This window comes from Octopus bimaculoides, chromosome 3 (assembly GCF_001194135.2).
Source record: "Octopus bimaculoides isolate UCB-OBI-ISO-001 chromosome 3, ASM119413v2, whole genome shotgun sequence".
NCBI classification, from domain to species: domain Eukaryota; kingdom Metazoa; phylum Mollusca; class Cephalopoda; order Octopoda; family Octopodidae; genus Octopus; species Octopus bimaculoides.
This window is the reverse complement of record NC_068983.1, coordinates 101,518,571-101,532,459: the sequence shown is the minus strand read 5'-3', so window position 1 is coordinate 101,532,459 and position 13,889 is coordinate 101,518,571. Positions and strand designations below refer to the sequence as shown.

Sequence of the window (13,889 nt, the reverse complement as noted above, 5' to 3'; positions counted from 1 at the left end):
ATATTTTAAGATTTATCAGTTATTTTGATTAATTAATATTTTCCAGTAAAAAAGAAAAATGTTGGAGACAGCTGAGACAGTAGACACCAGGCTGGATGCTTTACGGTAACTAGTTTGGTATCTCCCTGTTCTGAGTTCAAATTTTGCCCTGGGTCAACTTTACCTTTCATTCCTTTTGGGTTGATAAAATAAGTACCAGTAATATTTTGGGGTCGATTCAATCGACTATACTCCTCCCTCACAAAAAATTGGGTCTTGTGCCTAATCTAAAGAAATTCTTATTTACAATTGGTAAAGTTTTCAGTTCTAACTATTTTTAAGTGAGTAATGTTGTACAATGTCTGTCCTACTTGGCTGTTTTGAGCATGGATGCTAGAGCAACTGTTTGCCTGCTTGGCTGCTGCATTCTTAGTTATTCTAATTCCCTTTGCTTTTATTTTCCTACATGCTTAGTTTAGTCTCCTAAAATAACTTGAAATTTTCCTCTTCAATTCACTGTATACATTGAATATCCTTGTTCCTAGAATTGATTTGTTGATGTTTTGTTTTTGCATATCTGACAAAAACCCGAATATTTTATTGATAAATAAGATTTTATAACTATTTACTGTAAATTCTTGCTGTCAGTTAGTTATGTATTTGATTCATCATCATCTCATCATCATCTTTTTCTATGTCCAACATCCATGCTGACATGGGTTGGATGGATCCAATGAGTCCAAGGACTATCGTGTACCTGTGTCTGCTTTGGCATGGTTTCTTTGGCTGGATACCTTTCTTAACATTAACATCTTTATATAGTGTACTAAGTGCTTTTTGTAGCATCAGTACTAGTGAGGTCACCATGTGGCTTGCAAGACTAATATTTCCTTTAACTGATTGGGGCTACGGGAGAAGAAAGTGGTTTTATGCTAGGAGATGAGTGGTTAAAATATGAAAGTACAGAATAGGTTTCTTGTTGTACAGGAGCAACATGTCTATTCACTTTATAGAAGAGAGGGTGGGAGTAACGGGTGGAGCTGGAAAGAGAGAGAAAATAATAGTGATGTGGAGGTCAGAGTGGATCCTCAAGATGTGAGGTGAGAAGAAATGAGTGGAGACAGAAGAACAGAGAGTGTGGGTGAGTAAAGTTTGCAAGAGTATATGGGGAGAGTTAAGAATAATTAGAGATGGGGCATGAGTAATGGGTTGAATATAACAAATGAAGAGCAATGTTGAATGGTAAGTATGTTGGAAGGAAGGTAAGGAAGAGTAGGTGATGACTGTAGTGGTTGGGTAGGTTTGAGGCATGGATGTAGTGAATGGGAGACAAGGGGTGAGTGATTCTGACTGTTTCTTCAGTTTGTAAGTTTTTCAGTTCTAGAAAATGTTCTGAACAATCTTCTTTTCTTTTGTGTAATATTAAATTTTTAATTGTTTTTGTTCTCAACCATATTTTTCATCCCGCATTAGATATTTTGTTTAAATGATACTTTTAATACTGGAACACTAAGCAATATAATACACACACACACATACATACAGAGTAAGTGATGATTTCTTTGTAATAAGTATTTTATCAAACATTTGCTCATCTGTGTTTTTGTGGTTCCATTGCATGTGGATTTGCATTTGTAGTTTCTGCAGTTTTTTCCTCATCTTATAGATTTATTAGTTCTGTAACTTATGGCTTACCTCTTAGGTTAGAAGAACATTTCAGTGTTTATAATTGCCAATGCATTCATAGATATTTCAAATTAAAGGTAAGAATCTAAGTTTTATTAATATAGAGTGGTATGCTTTAATCATAGATTTTTTTGCACAAATAGATTCTTTTTGTAATACTAGAAAAGTGAACTAAGTTGAGCCAACTTGACTGAACTGAATGAAGTCGTCAAATGAAGAGATGATAGCTCAATAACTCATGCCAAACTTGCTCCAGACTTTTAATATTTGCTCCTGTATTGCCATCGGAACTTATTTAGTTAAATACATTCTGGAGAGATGAAAGTTTCATTAAAGACTGTGAGTCATTACACTACTCTTCAACTTCTACAATAAAATCCAGCTCTTTTGTTGTAGAGCCATTAGTTGGCTTATAGTTTGTATTCTTCAAAGTACTAAATGTAATTTCAATGACTCTCCAAATTGGAAACATCCAAAGTATTTGATGTTAAGTTAACAGTTAAATTTCCAAATTTTTTTCAACTTGAATCTTTCTTTTGCTTTTAGTTTTTTTAGTCCATTTAGACACTTGTTATAATTGCCTTAGCAATCTTTTAGTAACATTTCTCTGTTAGTATGGTTCAGGCTTCTAGCAGCTTTTCTCTAACACTTCACGGCTTTTACTCCAACACTGTAAATAATGTGCATTTTCCCTTTCAGATATTTGTTTTTCAACTTCCATTAATTCTATTGCTCTGATAAAACATAATTTCCCTAAATTTTTGCCATTAATTTGTTTGGTTAGTAGACTCAGTGGTTTTGCATTGAGAGGAACTAATTTATTGACTATTTTCAAAATCATCTTAATTTGTTTTTCTTCTTAATATATCAAACTATAAGTTATCACCCTCCCATTTTTAAAAGGATAGCTTTATTCTATGTATTACAAATTTTAAGAGTTCAAGGTGGATGTTTTTAGTTTTGTTTGTGTCTTATATGAATGTTTTTTTCTTTTTTTTGTTGTTGTTGTTGTATATACAAGTCCTTGTGTCTATGATACGATTACTATTATTCCTTATGAAACAAATTTGTGACAGCTTTTGATCAGCATCAATAATTGTCAAATGATTTGAAAGCTGTATATTTTCAAAAATAAAGTGGCTTTTATTATCTACTAATTGATATTGGTTCAAAATATGAAACAAAACGACGGAGAACTGGGAGTGTTCCTAAATATGTTGAGTCTTGTTTGTTCTTGTATGAACTTTGTCAGATACTTGACTCCAGGTGCATCAATTGAAATTTTGTTTTATGATAGAGTATAGGAAATACTTAAAGAGAACTGTCCAAATAAAATATTTCCATTAAAATACATTTTATCCTCTAAATTGCATCTATACTGTGATGATTTATCTTGAGGTTATAACCTATTACCAGTTCCTTCATTCTTTGTTTTTGGAACGGATCACTCACAAATGGATTTCTCTTATCAAAGACATTTTCTTTTTCTACTTCTTTCATTTCTAACTTGAACTCTATGAATTATGGATGTAGTCTAGTTAGAATATAATTCTAGATTTTTAATGAGTGCTAAAGTCTTCTGTTAATATCCAATGTTTTCTAGTAGATTTTCTCTTGCCATTTCCATTCTCCTTTTAGATATCAGTTTATCTTTAGCAACTGCAAATTGGCAGAGTTGGCAGAACATCAGAAAAAATGCCTTTGTAGTGTTTGTTCTAGTCATCTGTATTTTGAGTTGAAATCCCACTGAAGTCAACGGTCAACATTTACCATTGATCCTTTTGGGGTTTGATAAATAAGGCATCAGTCCAGAGCAGCAGATTAGTAGAATTGTTAGTGTCAAACATAATACCTTGCAGTATCAGATCTCACTCTTTGCATTCTGGGTTGAAACTCTCCTCCTTATTGGAGTCCCATCAGTAGCAAGACTGCTTAAAATGTGGCATCAAGTCCAATGTAAAAAAGAGACTGCTTGTAAATGTCCAATGATTCCTTAGCCTTTTTTGATACCTACCCATCTGAAACCACACCTAATTTTCTTATACAAACTTCTTGTTTTAAAGTGATCTAAATTAAAACCTTCTAGTCAATTAATATTCCAAACACTAGCAAAATAATGATAAAGCTATTCTATTATTTTCTTTCTCATTTTAAAAATGAACTAAAACTAGGGCAGTGTATTTTGACAGAAATGTGGTAACAAAAGGATTAAATTTATGTGGTGTGAGTTCATAAGAGATCTATATATTCAGAAGGGATGGAAAGATTTCCATATATATCTTTCCTTAAAAGATAATTCTGTGGGTGGAGAGAACTATAGTTTGGAATTTATTTTCATGATGCCTTTACTGTTTTCTCTTTCTCTTAGTCTCCAATTCATGCTTCTTTCAATTTATCTCATTTCCCTCATTAAATAGTTTTACATTTGTTTCAATGTCACCATATTATCTTGTATAAACATTTCCATTCATTATACATTACTAAGAATTGAGCAATTCTTAATTGTATTTTAATGGCTAATGAATGAGAATTGTGTTGAATATTGGAATAATTCAAACAAAAAAATTTTAGCCTATCACCTTAATCTTTTTTGTCATTTTCCTTTTCTCTAATATACTTATTTAAATTATGAATTAGATTAGACATATCTCTTAAATTTTTCCTTACTAATTATTTATTGTTAAATTTCAAAATCCTCCATTGATAAGTCTTTGTTTTGAAAAAAAAAAAATGCCAGAATGTTCTGTTTCAAAGGGATACAGTTAATTATATTTGACTTGTTTGTTATCTATTGTTTGCTGTCCACAGGTTTTGCCCATTCAGCCGGACCAGTTTTGTCAATGCTTGGGATATCAGGCCTACCCACAGGTGTGTAGAACCCAAAAACTGTTAGGTTTCAACTATTCCTTTATGTTACTTTATTAATATTTCTAATTTAAAAAAATCTTTTACTGATAACAAATATTTGTATACAAAATTTGCACCTCTTTTAGTGAAATGACAGATAATGTTCAAGTAGAAATAGATGTAGATGAGTGTTTACTATACATTGATGTTTAATGTAGTTTTATTGTTTGGTAAACACTTGTCATTCGGTGAGATTTCATAAGTTATATGATGCTTGTGTATACAAGTTAATTATTTACATTCTTTACATTTGACGGATATTTGTTCTCATCTTGTTTGTTGTTAACCACAATGTTTCAGTTGATATACCCTCCAGCCTTCATCAGGTATCTTGGGGAAATTTCGAACCTGGGTTCTCATTCCTAAGATATTTTTCGATGTTATTATTATTATTATTCAGGTCACTGCCTGGGATTGAACTCAGAATCTTGCAGTTAGTAGCCTGTGCTCTTAACCGCTATGCCATATGCCCATGGGCATATGAAGGCTGGAGGGTATATCAGCTGAAACATTGTGTTAACAACAAACAAGATGAGGACAAATATCCGTCAAATGTAAATAATGTACATAATTCCTCATCTCTTAAATATAGAACTGTAATACAAGTTAAGTTGATGATTTAGCAATGAACTGAACTTGCAAACTTCCATATCTGTTCATGGTCTATTGTCTCAGTTATTGGCTGAGTCACTAGAGTTTGTGCTATCTAAAAAGATCTAGTTGGTATTTTGTTCAGCATGTAAAATTAGCTGAAACCCAACTAACTACACAAGTAATTGTCAAAGGTGTTTTAATGATTTGTTGTGCTTGGTGATCATCCTTATAACTTCATTTCTTTTTCATAAACTTCCTTTTTTACATTTTCAAAAATTAAAATTCCTTAAATTCTCCTTTCTTTAATTATCTGACTTCACATTTTGTTCCATGTTTTAGTTGGTAGTTAGTATTTTACTATTTTTGTGTCAACTGTCTTCTTCATTTTGTTTTTTAACATGTTTGAAATTTAAATGAATATTTTTATATTTTTCACTGTATTGAACTTTATCTCGGCTAATTTAGAAGCAAAAATATTATTCCTTTTCTAGTAAGTGCTGTCATAATTAAAGTCCATTTTGCTATATTGGCTTGAATAAACAGTTCTATACAATTATATTTTTCTCTGTTGTGTCCATCTGAAATATTTGATCCAATCATCAATGATCTGGTAACAAACCAAGAGAGCCTCTATATTGTTATCTGGATGCATAAAATAGTAGTAAAATTTTCCTCTTATCTCTCTTTATCATTTTAAAAAGAAGGAAGGTACAGATGATATAGTGCTAGTTACACATAGGAAGAATGATTGTTTCACAGCAGGAATTCCTTTGATTAAATGTTTGCTTAATCAGAATTGATATAAGATTAACACTATATTTCTAATATTTCTATGGCCTCCATTCCTATTGTGGTGGTGTTAGAGACATCATGCATGCATTCAAATATATTTTCAAGTTTTTACACCAGTCCCTTTTTTTTTTCTCTGAATATATTAATAAATAAATGTGTAATTTAACAGGGTTCACTGTAGAAGCAATTTATTTGTTGCTATACAACACTAAGTTTATATAAGCTATTAGGAAAATTCCCATTGATAATTATTGTTAGTTCTAAAGGTTATTTAGTAGCAGTTTATTTAGAGTTGTTACTTGCTTATGTACTACTACATGGAAAAGATTAAATTAATTTTAGTTTTGTGTTTTATCATTTAGATGAAAATTGTTCAGTCATTTGCAAAACACAGTTAATGAGTTTACATCACAGCTCTGACATTACATTTTGGTCGAGTTAGTTTACTTTTGGATGGTGCTTAATTACCAGTTCATCTAGAGAAATTAGTTTGCAAAAAACTAGCTATATTTTCAGGAAGTGGTTTGTCTTTCTTCTGAATAATAACACACAAAGCAAAATTGCTGACTTCAATAGCCATAAATGGCTTAAATGGATAACATACCTGCCAAGTATTTTTTGAGCTTATTTACAGTTAAGATTTACTTCAATTTAACAAGCTATGTTTGAATTGTCAATTCTGGATTAATTTTTAATTTGTGAATAAAAATTGCTCTTTTACATTACTATTCTCTCAATGAAATAACACAATTTACAGCAGTAGAGATTTATATTAGTTTAAAATTTCACTGGCTCTGAGTTATTTTAGTAAATCAGCTTAATTTTATCTAACAATTGATTATCTTTTGATGAAACAGATCAACATACCCCCTTTCCATTCTCTCATTTATTACTTAAGCATCATATCAATTAATTACTCCATTCAGAGAAGTATTTGATTTCCCCTGCAAATAATCACATGATTAGTTCTTTCAGATTTTCATTTTTCTTTTAAGTATAACTTTTGTTTAATCACATACTGTTATTAGTTCTTTCAAATTTTATTTTTCTGTTAATTACAACTGTTTGTTTTGTTAATCACATTACTAGTTCTTTCAAATTTTCATTTTTCTGTTTTATATTTTCTTGTTTTTAATTTTTGTTGTTGTTGTTCAGTTTTATGAATAGATATTTGAGGTTTCCTAATTTCTGAATGTCCTGCAACACTAACTTAATTTTGTCTATTATATATCACTTCCATACATTTTTGTACCAACTATAGTTATATATAGAATGTTTGCATTTTAATTCTTATCACTTCTTCGATATTGACAACTATGAATTATTCAGTATTTTTTTTGGAAGCATCCAAGCAACCCTCAAACTAATGCTATTTCTTACTCATCCCTGTACTTAATATCTTTATGGCTTAAATCACCCATTGATACATTGAAATTTAGATTTTTTTTTCTTCAGCTTTATAGGTTTTAAAAGCTAATGATTTTTTTTTTTTTTTAAGGAAGAGAAAAATTAAAAAAGCAATTCAGTAATTTGGTACTGCAATAAATCAGAATAGTCTTTTTTATCATGTAATTTTTTACTACCAATATAGAAGCAAATTTGCATTCTACTTTTTATAAACTAATTATTGTTTATAAAAACTGTATTCTGTACACCTGTGGGTAATAGTTGTTCTTTCAATGACATTCGGCATGAGCAGTTGTCACTCTTATGTGTGTGTCAGTTTACAAAATTCCCTCTTTATGACTATGTCTATGTCTGTTTGCTTATTTAAAGACTATATATTTTTTTAATAAGTATACAAAGCAAGGTATACTTCAACTGCCCTTTTCCTGATTACTGGCCATTTTCTTGATCAATTAATTAATTGATATTGCATTCAATAACATTTTTTTAAAATATAATTCCTTAAAGGATTAATTATTACTGGATTTCATCATAAAGGTGTCTTTTATAAGAAAAAATACTTTTCCTTGTGCTTAGCAAACCGTAAATTTTGCAAACATAATGAAGTTTATATTTGAAAAAAATAATTTTTAAATTAAAAAAAGATTTTAAATCAATGTGTGAGTAAGTTGAAATGATTAATTTTTCCAAATTTTCTCAAATCATTACTTGGTGTAGCATAAATTTTGTCATGTATATATTAGAACATTATTGTTTCCACTTAACATTGCTGTAAATTGAAACATGATATGAGATAAAATCTTTAGAAGATATATATTAGCAGTTTGTCATAGACTTTATGGATCTTTGTAAAGATTGTTGAGGTGTTTTTTTCTTTTTTTACTAACCAAGATTGATTTTCTAATCTTAACATTTTACACTAGTAAGTAGTTCATGGTGCCTCTATGCGATAAAGAGGTTGTCTTTATTAATATGTGTATGTATTAAAATCATGTGTTGTGGGTATTTCTCTCCTGCAGATAGAAACTTGAACAATTCTCTTCAACAAACCAAAGTTGAACGTGAAGGTCGTTCCTCCTCATCAGAACAAAATCCATCAAATGTAAGCATTCTTTCTGTTAATGTTTTTGCTGTAATACATTTTAGATTATTTTAATCCTCCTTTTAAAGATAACAGACTGAGGTTTTGTTTACATATATCATCATCTTCATTGTTATCATTGAATGTTCCTTTCTCCATGCTGGTATGGGTTGGATGGGTCTCCAAGTACTTGTAAGACAGCACCCTTCAACTAAGTGAAAGATGCAAAACATAATAGAGGGAACAGGTGTCTTGCTGAAGGTACCCTCAAGGTACAAAGTAAATATGAGAGAGAGAATAGGGATAGAGGAGTAGAAAAGGTGGGTAGCTAAGTGTATTAGTGTGAGACAGAAGATTAGAGATGGGAACTGAGATAGAAATAACAACCAGAATCTGGACAAAAATATTTTTTACATGTTCTGCAATATGATCTTTGGTTATAAATATTCAGATCTTTTTTTTTTTCAGTTTTTAAACAAACAGAAATCATGAAACCAATAAAAAGAAATTAAATAGAATAAAAGATTATATTAATTTTGAAAATCTGTATATAAAATTAAAGACTTTCCACACTCTGGTTTCTGTTTTAAAGAATTTTTCAATTGGCTTATGATAATTCTGTTATCTGTGAGATTCATCTTAGAGGAATAAATTTCATTCAAGCAAATAGAATTGAAATCTTGTGTAATTATGATAAATATCTGAATCTATTTCGTCTTATTCCTACGAGCTTATTTGGCTCACACTTACCCTAGTTTCCATGGTGATTAAGCAACATGACTTCCACCCCTGAACAGAGTGCTTGTTCATTACAGGTAGCTGGAGCTATAACAAGTAGCCTCAGGTACTTGTTTTTAGCTGAATGGACTAGTGTAATGTGATATAAAATGCCTTGCTCAAGGACACAGTTCACCCTTTCTGTTAATTGAATACATTGCCTATCATAAGCTCAAAACCCTAGCCACTGAGCTGTACACCTTCATTCTGCATTCATAATTTTGTAATCTGGAACTGCAAATAATTTACAAATCTTTTAATTAATAATAATAATAATAATTAATAATGATAATTATTATTCTCATTCATATGTGCAATTGAGCAAATTATGAAGCTGTTATAATGCTTTCTCTGATAACTGATACATAAAGCTTATTATTTTGCCACTAGCTTTCTCATAAACACTCAGCTTGGCTGCTGCTTACATTTTCTATTCTTTATAGTATGAAGACAAAGGAAAAGTAGAGCAACTTCAGTCTGAGCTCATTCATGTCCAGGTTAGTCTACTCTTTATACAGTTTTTTTACAATATGCTTGCTCATTAACATTTATTTTCAATCTTCATAACTTTAAAGTTATATGCATCATATTTATATACATTTATTCAATATTCATTTATATTTGTTTTTCATGGTGACAGAGAGCTCAGCTTGTTTTTTTTATCTTTTTCTAGCTCTACATATTTCTTTATATCATATTTATTGTTTATAAGGTGAACCAGGGTATAAGATGCACCTTGTTTAAGAATATGTTTTCTTAGATAACTTAGATTGGTTTCAGCCATTATTGGCCCAGACCATGACTAACTCAATAGCACCACCTGGAAAAGGTTTTAAATTAATTATTTTGGGACATCATGGACCATTCAAGCAGAGAGTTGTTTGCTGAGACGTATCCAGGTGTAGGTGGCTTATCTGGTATTTCCTGCAGGAATTTGTCCAGGTACCATTTGAAAGTTGTTGGGTCTTTTTCTACTTTAATTTCTTTCAGGATAACATTGAAAAAAGTAGGACCATTTGCAGTGAAGAAATTATGTCGCAATGTTTTTATGTGATGTGATCTTGACCTTTGTAGGAGACACATTGCATGGAGGCCTAGGCTTGGGTGAATTGTAAACATAATATCAATATCATTTGGATAATATTGGTGGAATATTTTCCACATGGTGCAAATAATATATTGCTCACAGTGTTGTTGCAGAGATTAGAGTTTCGGCTGTTTAAGTCGAGTCCAATAATCAAGTCCTGTCATGCCATTTATTTTTTTTAGTGATTGATCTTTGTGGTGCTTCGATCCTTGAGATTACAGTTGAGATGTTCCTTAAAAATTATGATAAGAGATAGATAAAAATAATTAACTATCATGAAACCATTTGTTACAAAGTGAATTTCTTAACCATGCTTATTTCTGCAACCAGTTATGCTTATTAGCCTTCTTTATACCATTTATCAACTTATAATTTAGTGAAAATGTTTTTTTTGATTATTATTTGTACTTCAATTTAAGTTTTATTATATAAAGCTCAGTTCATTACCAGACATGGAAGTACATAGTAGGTCAGTTGGGACAGTACAATTCAGGTGTTTACCTAGATTATATTATCTGTTGTTTTTATAAACAGTTCTAATGAGACAATTCCATGGTTGGCGATGTAAATGCATTATATAGCATATATGACTAGATCATTAATAAGGCAGATATTTATAAACATAATGTGAAGCTTTTCAATATGGTGTTGCTGAAACAATTGTCACCAATGTAACAAAAATTATATCACAAATTCCAATCTTCAATTATCTATACACACACATATGTATATATATAAAACATTACATTTATAAAGAAGTAAAAAAAAAATTAGGTCTGATGTTCCTGCCTTTTGCAAGTGAAATGGTTGATAGTAAGATTTGAAAGTTGATTCAGTTTGCAAAGAACTTATTGCTTAGTGAAAGTATTCAACTCAGTATAAGTAACTTGAATTAGTGTATGGATGCGTTTGTATTGTGGCCATGTAATCTGAATAGGTAATGCATTTGGTGGGAGAGTGTTTCAAGAGGAACTGGCTGAAGCAGACTATGATTAAAGTATGTAGAAAAGAATTAAGAAGATTAGGCTGCATTGGAGAGCAGCTCTTAAAGTCTCCTGCACCTCATGTCAGTTTGGAAAAATGCTTTGGATTGTAACTTAAGTTAGAAATTAGATGAATTTAGGAATTCAAATTTTAACTATTCTGAGGATTTCTTTAAAATAATGAAATGATGCGAATATATAAGAATGAGTGTGATCATTTGTAGATTGTCACTTGATCAGAAAAGATGGCCTGCTTAGTATTTATAGGAAATATCATTGGTTATGTTGATGTATATTTCTCTTTTTTTGTTAGATACGCTACCAAAGGGAAGTTGATCGTTTAGAGAAGGATGTTAGAGAACTTCGCAAACAGTTGATTTTGAAAGATCAAAGGAATGGTAAAAAAAGAACAATGAAGGTTGGTATTTACTACTATCTAAAGCATACACTTTTAATTGTTCCAGCAAAGAAGCATTTACTTGTTTGATCAACTGAACTACCTCCTTGTTAAATTAACATCTAAGTGGTTGAATATTTCATAGACACACCTACTCTTAATGAATTTCACAGGCTGAATCAGTGTGACACAGTGTGTGACTGGCTTCCACACAGTTTCCATCTCCCCATCTTGACTCACAAGTCTTGGTCAATCAGAGGCTATGGTGTAGAAATTTGACCATGACGCTGTGCTGTAGAATTGAACCAAAACTTCATGATTGTAAATTGAATGTTTTAACCACTTAATATAAATATCATTTCTGCATGTTAATTTTTTAGTTTTTAGTTTTACGTATCCAAGCAGCAAGTTTATCACATATTAGTACAGTAGGTGTTCAAAGAGCATTCTGCTAATAAAGCATCTGGCCCCCGAATGTTAACATTCTAAAATTGATCTAACTCATAGAAAATATATTTATGATTTTGATATATTTTCTCCCTGCCCCTTTTTATCGTATTATAGATTGAATGATTTTTGTCTTTTAAAATCAAACATTTTGAAGTAAATTATTTTTATGCCAATGTAATATAAATGAAGATTTTTGGAATAAATATGACAAGGAGTTTGAAAGAAATAGGAGTGAGAGGTAAAAGGAGATGGGGAATTAAGAGATATGGAAGTAATGAAGTGAATGTTCAAGTACTTTGACATGAAATGACAATGTTGTTATTTTTCATCTTTGAAACAATTTCCATAATTCTCGATTTTCAGAAATCTCTCATTGACATGTATTCTGATGTTCTTGATGAACTTGCTGATTATGATTCCAGTTACAAAACTCAAGATAATTTGCCAAGGGTAGGTTAGAAAATTATTTAATTAATCTAATGTGTTTATTACTCTTTACTCTTTTACTCTTTTACTTGTTTCAGTCACTTGACTGTGGCCATGCTGGAGCACTGCCTTTAGTCGAGCAAATCGACCCCAGGACTTATTCTTTGGAAGCCTAGTACTTATTCTATCGGTCTCTTTTGCCGAACCGCTAAGTTACGGGGACGTAAACACACCCCCATTGGTTGTCAAGCGATGGTGGGGGGGGGACAAACACAGACACACAAACACACATACGTATATATATATATACATATATGCGACGGGCTTCTTTCAGTTTCCGTCTACCAAATCCACTCACAAGGCTTTGGTTGGCCCGAGGCTATAGTAGAAGACACTTGCCCAAGGTGCCACGCGGTGGGACTGAACCTGGAACCATGTGGTTGGTAAGCAAGCTACTTACCACACAGCCACTCCTGCGCCTATTGAATTTATTTAATGTTTTTTAAGAGATAAAATTGATTTTTTTTCCTTCATAAAAAATAAGAAAACACTGCTCAAACTTCAGAATTCACCTGCTCTTACAACACAAATTTATCTTCATCATCATTCGTTTTCCATGCTGGCATGAGTTGAATGGTTTGACTAGAACTGGCAAGCAGGAAAGATGCATTAGGTTCCTGTCTGATCCAGTCTGATCCAGCTAGGTTTCTATGGCTGGATGCCCTTCTTAACGCCAACCACTTTATAGAGTGTGTTGGTTGGGTGGTTTTTATGTAGCACCAGCACAAGCACTTTTACATGGTGTCAGCATGAGTGTTATTATGTGGTGCTGGCAAGGTTGCCTTTCATTTGACACTGATACGAGTGCTTTTTATAAATTCACATATTGTAGTTTGAATTCTATAAATATAACTTGGCTTGTTTCTTTTGATGGGAATTAATAAAATTCTTTCCTTTTGCATACATAGGACATAAATGTGCATTTACATCAATTCTGTATTCCAAAATAAATGAAGAAATTCTGAATTATATCATACTAAAAGAAAAAGAAATCCTTAATTAATGGGTTCCATTAAAAACTTTATATTGTGTATTGTGATGTTAGTTTGTAAACTGTTCTATTGTTCTTGATAAGAACAGTTGAGTATTCAGCTCTGAAACAATTCATCATCATCATCATCATCATTTAACGTCCGCCTTCCATGCTAGCATGGGTTGGACGATTTGTCTGAGGACTGGTGAAACCAGATGGCTACACCAGGCTCCAATCTGATTTGACAGTGTTTCTACAGCTGGATGCCCTTCCTAAAGCCAACCACTCAT

General features: G+C 31.5%; 1 protein-coding gene across 3 annotated transcripts in view; it reads left to right on the top strand.

Moving 5' to 3' along the window:
* The window catches only part of LOC106875919 (dynamin-like 120 kDa protein, mitochondrial), a 68,429-nt gene that overhangs the window by 15,355 nt on the left and 39,185 nt on the right, over positions 1 to 13,889 (top strand). For 2 of the 3 annotated variants that reach the window (XM_052966381.1, XM_052966380.1), the window contains exons 6-10: positions 4,474 to 4,533; positions 8,385 to 8,467; positions 9,667 to 9,720; positions 11,607 to 11,711; positions 12,504 to 12,590. In XM_052966381.1, the coding sequence (XP_052822341.1) occupies positions 4,474 to 4,533; positions 8,385 to 8,467; positions 9,667 to 9,720; positions 11,607 to 11,711; positions 12,504 to 12,590 (389 nt within the window). The remainder of the gene's footprint in view (positions 1 to 4,473; positions 4,534 to 8,384; positions 8,468 to 9,666; positions 9,721 to 11,606; positions 11,712 to 12,503; positions 12,591 to 13,889) is intronic. The other variant, XM_052966382.1, reaches the window with a different exon arrangement.